We start from the raw sequence: 7,860 nt of genomic DNA on the forward strand, positions 1-7,860 counted from the left end.
GCCACAGGCTGCACAGCCTCAGGGCATGATGGGAAATACCTGGCTTTCACCTGATCTAACAGCTGATTGGTTCAGATGCAGGCTCAACAACAGGATGCTTCACAGAAACTTTTAATTTTAGAGGTTTAGATTATATTTGTCTTATATTTAAGGTTTATTCCATCAGCAGGATGCATGTGTGGTCGATGGTGCACACAACAACTGTAGGTTCACGTTGGACTGATTTCACAGCAGCAAGGCTCCAGGTGAGGGCTGTGAGGATTCCTAAGAATAGCATCTGTACAGATGTTCCAGCCCTGACAGTCTGGACACCTGATAGATCAGTAATGGAAGCTCACGTTTTTGACTCTTTGTTAGTGTTTTTAGTGCACTTGTGTGGTTTGAGAGCTGATTTATGTGCAGCGAGAATTAATGTAAAATGGAGGTTGAACTATAAACAGAGTGCAGATCGCCTTCGCAGCGTTTTAATAACCTCCCCAGTCATATTTCTAACTATTAGAGACTGTGCACAATATATGTAGGGATTGGTATCCTTAAGATTTTACTGCTTTTACCGATACTTTAACGGTGTTCTTATCAAAGCTTTTTGATTGTTTTTGTTTCTTTCTTTTGTTTTTAAAGAGAAAAACTCAACAAATCAAGAATAAAGATTGTTCCCCATACATACTGTATTTAAATTGAAATGTATACAGACGCTAATGTTGTGTTGGTGGGTTGATCAGAGCACTGTGGACACTGTCAGAAATAAAAGCTCCACCTTGAACAGATATTAGGGTAAACGTCAGCATATTGTGTTGATAAAACCTCTTTCAGTACTCCCTCTAAAATGAATGCAGGACTTTGACAGTATTTCTGCTGTTTGTTTTTAATAGTTTCATTAAGAGAAATACATCTTCTACCACTGGCATCACCATTCAGTCAGAGAAACTGTGAAAATAAAGTAAGACAGAGTTTTTCTGCAGCCCAAAAATCAATAAATCCTGCTGCTCTTTGCCATGAAAGTAGAACTAAAGTAGTAGTTTAATTGACTAATAATAGTTTAAATAAATGTCGGCCCCTAACCCCTACCACACATGCACACATATATTCAAACTTCTGATTCTTTTCTAGTTGTTTTTCCTCTCATGTACAGCCAGTGAAAAGAAAACCAACACATGTTTCTGCATTCATACCCAGACCGTCTACATTTCTGGGGAGGAATGACTTTGCCTCTTTCTGCTCTTCACTGTTTTAACCAGTAAAACATTTATTCTATGTGACATCTACTAAGAACAGCAGGACAGCCCCACTGTGAGCTGTAACACCTGAGCTGTGCCTGTGTAGGTGTTCTGATCTAGCTCTCCTATTTCTATGCAGAGCAGCAGCAGCAGCAGCAGCAGGAGGCCTGTCTATCCGCCCTGGATCTGTGGAGGGGAGTTCCACACGTGACTGACTTGATGCTCTCGTACAGGAGCCTGGACGGAGGTGAAGGCACAGAGCAGCAGGACCTCAGTCACAGCATCAGCACCCGGAAGGCTGCACGGAAAGGATTTTTAAAAAAAACTTTTCTATCATCTTTAATCTGAGGCTACATCTTTATCTTATTACTTGTGGACCAAACAGCTCCATCCTCATCCTGCGCATCCATCCATCCATCCAGCCAGCATCCCTCCTCCTCTCCAGCAGCAGCGTCTTTTTTGGGTTTCTTTTTTTTCCTGACAGTGTGTTGAATGTGTCGCTCGGCTGCGGCGGTGTTGGCGGCTCTGACCGCCTGCCTGTGGTGCGGACCGGCCCGGTGCGCGGTGATCCGGAACCAGCAGCAGCAGCAGCAGCAGCTCAACCTCCGGCCGCTCATCGGTAAGACTCGGAACCGTTTTTGTTTGGCGCGTCTCCGGCCAGAATCCGGCTGTGCGCGTCGGATTATGATGGCTCTTATGTAATCTCACCGAGAATGTTCGAGAAAAGGTGTCCGTGTGCGCGTCCTCTCCGTGGGTCTGCTGCGTGTTCAGGCCTAATAAACCTCCCAGAGGAGCCAATGAGCACGTTATAACCAAACACACGCAATTTATTGTGTTTCTGTTCAATTTGCCTCCTGGATGTCCGGTGTGTTGCCACGTTTGTTGCTATTTCCCTCAAACACTATTGATTAATATCATTAAAAAAAAATAAAATAAAATAAAAATCCAAGTCACATGTCCATATTTGTATTTTAAATGTGTTTTATTGTTTGTATTATGTATTTATTTATATGTATATATTATATTTCACCACATTAAGTTGATCAGTGATGTCAGTTTATGTTGAAACAAACTTATGTGGTCACATGATCCCAGGCTGATCTGTTAAATCTCTGCAGGATTTTAAACACAAGAACCACCCACAACCTACCTGCATGAATATTATTATTATTATTCCACCTGTCCTTAGAGTCATTCGTTTGTCATTTCTTACAGATCAGATCATTTTTGTTGCCTTGTGTAAAACTGCTGCCATCACTGTGGTCAGAAGTGTGATTCATGATGTGTGGTTCTGAGTGAAGCAGGAAGTTGCATTTACGTCGTCATGTTAAGGATTTAGTGTCTCACCTTGTTCAGGTGTTGGTCTGGTTGCGTAGCTGCGACACAACACACACACACAGAGCTTCTAAAAGTTTTCTTGAACTTTAGAGGATTCTTTAGTGTTTTGTGTATGAGTTGATGATACTTTGAGTTTTAATGGATTGTAATGAGGATCAAAACTCAGGAAACGGGACATTTCAAGCCCAGCGCTGTGTTGCTATACATTCCTGTCCACCCTAATGATATACGACAGAGGATGAAGATGCCACTGCTGGTCATATGATGCACATGATATATTATATTTAGAGCATAACACTGTCACTTAGTGTTTTACCGGCTTAGGAACCGGTTAAACTGGCTGTTTAAAATTCTCCTTTACTATGGTAAGGACTGAGTATGTGCCCAAAGCAAGAGGACTTCATCATGATGTCGGGAGTAAACCCGTCTGACGGCCTCCCAGCATGCACCACGGCCGAGGACTTGCAAAAGTTATCCCCGTTGTATCAGCATTAGTGTTATTGAGACCTGCATTGTGTTCTGCAGTGTTTCCATTGATGGGCTTTTGTGCAGTTAATCGATACGAGCGAATGATTACACGGCATGAGTTTATCATCGCTGACGGGAATTTAGTTCTGTTTTTTCCATCTAAAAACATTATTTCGACCAAACGTGTCCGTGCTCTTAGGATAGTTGAGTGATATTCTTTTAAATACTCACTAATTGAATGTTTAACATCATCATATAATGTATTTTTTAACTTTCAAACCACTGAAGTATTTAGTTAGTTACTGGCCCTCGGCATCAGCTCACCGCAGTGGGAATTAAATTTCATTATTTGTTTCTGTGACTTTACCACATTTTTGGCAATGTGACCATACTAATGCAGATACTGACTTACAAAAGTGCATAGAAGTGGTTTTATTTATATATTTGTATTCATATCCGTTGAATAATTTGTAAACTTGTCTCTCATGTCAGAAATGAAATGAGGAAAATAACTATGATGCTGCCTTCAGAAGAGCTTACTTTGTAAAAGACTTGCGATCTTAGAAATTCATGGCGTACGATGGAGCAGCATGAGTCTGTCCTTTAACTGGACTTTATAAAACCACAGTTAAACAACATCCACAACGGCTTTATGTCAAACAGAAATCTCTACGTGACAGCTGAGTTCAGACCAAACCACAGCCCAAATAACGTCTACATGTCCAAATAATGTCGCTTCTTATGTGCAGCTGAAGTTTATGGTCTTCTGTGATGTGAAGTTCCAGAGAACTTTCCAGGAGGAATAAACTAAAACCTAAACTATGATATGCATGTCACAGGAATGACCTGCGGGGGGTTTAATCTCTCTGAGAATGTATCTGTGCAGATGTTTCCCTCATCTGAACATTTCAGCCCCCTGCTTTGTTGTTTCTTCATCTTTCCTTTGAAGGCAAATATTTGTCAGGTATGTAGCAATAACTTTTTGTTTTTTCTGTGTATGCATCTATGAAATATTTGTCTTCTGTCTTCCATAGGTGTGTTGGCACAGGAGAACCTTCCAGGTGACCAGTTCGCTCGAGGCTCCTCGTACATCGCTGCCTCTTACGTCAAATACCTGGAGGGCTCCGGAGCCAGAGTCGTCCCCATCCGGTAAGACGGCTGCATAGAACAGGTGGAACCTCTCGGTCGTACCTGCACATAAGGAACTCGACTGGATTAACCTGTTGTCTTGTCACAGGAGACTGCAGCTTCGTTATTTGCCCGGACACGCTACTGCTATACATTCAAATATGGTTGAAATCCTTCTGATTTCAGGCCTAGTTGATTTGCTGACAACCGTGATAACTACAGTAACCCGAATGTTCAGACTACTTCCAGCGCTCACGTGTTGTGGACTTATTCTGACGACTGTTTGTGGCGGTTTCTATCAGTAGAACTGCATTAGCAAGGACTGATACAGCTCCGATGCGGTTCAAAGAGCATAAACAGTGACCAGCGAGGTCGCTGTCAGCCAAATAAAAGTGCAACAGATGTCTCATGAAACTGAATCCGGCGTGGGAAACGTTGACTCTGCTCCTTCCAATGAAAACTCCTGTATACACAGGTGTTGCGTAATGAACATACGTTAAGTTCCAGAGAAAGTGCCGCCCATAAACGGAGGTTACTGGATAGTCCAGTAAAACTTAATCCTCTGACTCGAACATCAGCTCCATTCTGATGTAAATTTGCTTAGAGCTGCGGTTTCGATGGGCCGTTTCATTTGACAAAAACCTGTGACGTGCTAGAAAACAGCCCTGGGTAGAACGGTTCAGGTTACCAAGTTAGAGGGTTGGAAAACAAAGAAAACCCTGTAGCATGGAAATCCTGCAATTCTGCTTTCAGTGCAGCATTTTTGAAGATATTTGGATCGTAAGATAAATGATTGCGTGATGTGAACAGTTTGGTTTAATGGTAAATCAAAGGCCAGGCTGCTGTAATATCAATATATTTATTGTACAGATGCACCAAAACACTACATGTCATGTGGAAGATGGTTTTATAGTCCACAGCTTTGCTCTTGGCAGCCTTGTTCCATGTGGAGTCCAGTCACACAAAGCCGGATTCGGGGTTAGCGAGGTAACTTCAGGTTTAACTTTACCTCCAGCTGTGGTTTCAAAGAAGCTTTATTGTTCAATAGGCTTTCTTGTAGGGCCACAGTCCCAAAACAGAGGCTGATAAAACACAACAGCACCATATTTGTTGACCTGAGCAGATTTGCAGTAAGTCTAGTTTTGCTTAGGTTTTTATATTTGTTCTTTATCCCCAAATCATTTAACACCACAAGAGCTGCAGCACGAAGAGTATATTGTCTTACATACCAGAAAAAACACACACAACTGTATTTAGTGAGAGCTGCTTGTGCTTTAATGAACAGGCCTGTTGATTTAAACATTCACACAGATTTCCTTCCGTCTTTGGCTGCACCCTGCTTTTAGTTTGTCTCGCTCTTATTGGTTTAGGATTAAAGTTTGTTCTTGTGGAAGGTTGCAGCTGTACACCTTTCCATGTTTGTGATTAGTCATCACTGGTGCCAACTCCGCCCCTTTTATGTCCTCATAGCCAGGTTTAGAAACCAGGGGTTGACTCACGGTGTTGAAAACCACCATCGTGTGGCTGCTTCGTAACGGTGCTGGTTGGGTTCAGTGAAGTCAGATAATGAAAGAGTCAGTTAAGCTGATCCAAGATTTTGGCAAAGTACGACATTTTATAAAGATGGTTAAAAGGTAGGAAGGGGACAGCAGTGACCAGTGGTCGGTTTGTAAGTAGGTGTGAAACAACGACAAAAGGTAAGAGATCAAGGGCTCTGGCAAGCAACAAAAGGGCTGATGAGCTCTGAAAACAGGATTAGGAGGCTGTCTTCAGACGCCACTTGGTCACTGCAGGAGTCTTGTGTATTCACACCCTTAATAATTAGCAACGACACCACACAAGGCCGGGCTTTGAACCCCAGGACCGACTAGCTGACTGGGCTAACTGGTCTCCACCAGGCAGCACTGGTTTCTTCAGTGAGTGAAACCCCTTGAGGCTATGAAACAACTCCAACAAACCCAGAGCATCCACCATATGGCCAGAATAAAACACCGTCTACAGCAAACATTGGATCAGAGCCATGAGTGAATGTCTTCAGCAGTCTCCTGTTAATGATGTGGCAGCAGACTCAGTGTGACTTACTTTAACATGTTTTATGATCTTCATCAGGTGATAACCCTGAAACAGTATTTTGTAATGTGTACACTTCGTCTGTTTGGAGTATTATGGGCTGTATACCAGTCAGTATGCTGCAGTCATTCAACCCCTTTGACATGCTGGAAACTGTACTTTTTCAAGTCATACAGTGTTCTAAATAGCACATGACTAGAAATCAGTGCAGAGCAGCCTATGCCATTTCAGAATTTTTTCATTCACACATTTGAGGGGATTCCTTTTATAGGAGTCCTGCTAGAAAATATTCAAAAGAGCAATAAATCCTGTCACATTCATCCCTCAGTGTGCCACCCCTTTCAGACTCACAGCAGTTTCAGTCGCGGTGCTGAATGTGGTTTGAAGTGGGCGGAGCCTCTGCAGTAGCTCACCGTGTGATTGGACAATCTTTTAAAGTCCATTTATGGTTGCAAACTGCCTCTTCCTCATGTTGTATTCGTACTGTTTTTTTTAAAATTTGTGATCAAATTTTTATTTTATTTCAGATAGGAAAAATAAAGTCAGGCCTATGTACATTACAAAAAGAAAAAGAAAAACAGAGGTACGTGGAGTGCCAAACTTAGCACACATGTCCTGAAAAGCAAGTAGCCCCCCCTTTCCCCATAAATATCACCAAATGTGTGAATATTATTTCTTTCCCAATCAGGAAAATGAACAAGTTGGTCGCCAATCAACAATTTGTCATTGTTAAATATTGGAAAATGTGGGCCCCTCGCAGTGGAACAACCAGCTAATTTCTCAGCCTTCCTCATGTAGAAAGCAAATATGGGATAATCAGACCAGATCTCAGATGGCATTGATCGATTTAAATATTAGAATGCAAAAAGTTGGGAATAGAATATGGGGCCAACCTCCAGAGCTCACCAGGACACATGTGCATCAAATTATAACCACATTATTAAAGGCCTCAATGTGAAGAATCATTTCTAAAATTTAAAGCTTGGGAGAGTGAGGCCACCATCCTGCCTTTCTTGTTGTATAGTGGTGATGTACTAAATGAATAGCACATACACAGAGCTCAGTGTACAGCCTGTAACATCAGCTATCACTGTGGTACTGAGAATTTAGGTAATAATTCAGATTTTTTTTATTCACACATTTGGGTGGGATTCCTTTTATAGGAGTCCTGCTAGAAAATATTCAAAAGAGCAATAAATCCTGTCAGACTCATCCCTTAGTCTGCCATCCCTTTCAGACTCACAGCAGTTTCAGTCACGGTGCTTAATGTGGTTTGAAGTGGGCGGAGCCTCTGCTAATGAGATGCACTTCACCCTATCAGTAACTCACCGTGTGATTGGACAATCTTTTAAAGTCCATTTATGGTTGCAAACTGCCTCTTCCTCATGTTGTATTCGTACTGTTTTTTTTTTTTTGTGATCAAATTTTTATTTTATTTTAGAGAGGAAAAATAAAGTCAGCCATATGTACATTACAAACAGAAAAAGAAAAAAGAGGTACGTGGAGTGCCAAACTCAGCACATATGTCCTGGAAAGCAAGTAGCCCCCCCTTTCCCCATAAATATCACCAAGTGTGTGAATATTATTTCTTTCCCAATCAGGAAAATGAACAAGTTGGTCGCCAAATAACAATTTGTCA

The 7,860-nt window shown here is 41.8% G+C and overlaps 1 protein-coding gene across 1 annotated transcript in view; it reads left to right on the top strand.

Moving 5' to 3' along the window:
- The first annotated feature begins 1,450 nt into the window (after positions 1 to 1,450).
- LOC103357846 (gamma-glutamyl hydrolase-like) overlaps positions 1,451 to 7,860 on the top strand; it is a 21,568-nt gene continuing 15,158 nt past the window's right edge. Inside the window, exons 1-2 of the mRNA XM_008282572.1 lie at positions 1,451 to 1,836; positions 4,058 to 4,172. Coding sequence (XP_008280794.1) covers positions 1,710 to 1,836; positions 4,058 to 4,172 — 242 coding nt within the window. The 5' untranslated portion in view covers positions 1,451 to 1,709. The remainder of the gene's footprint in view (positions 1,837 to 4,057; positions 4,173 to 7,860) is intronic.

This window comes from Stegastes partitus, unplaced genomic scaffold (genome assembly GCF_000690725.1).
Source record: "Stegastes partitus isolate 25-593 unplaced genomic scaffold, Stegastes_partitus-1.0.2 Scaffold277, whole genome shotgun sequence".
NCBI lineage: Eukaryota > Metazoa > Chordata > Actinopteri > Pomacentridae > Stegastes > Stegastes partitus.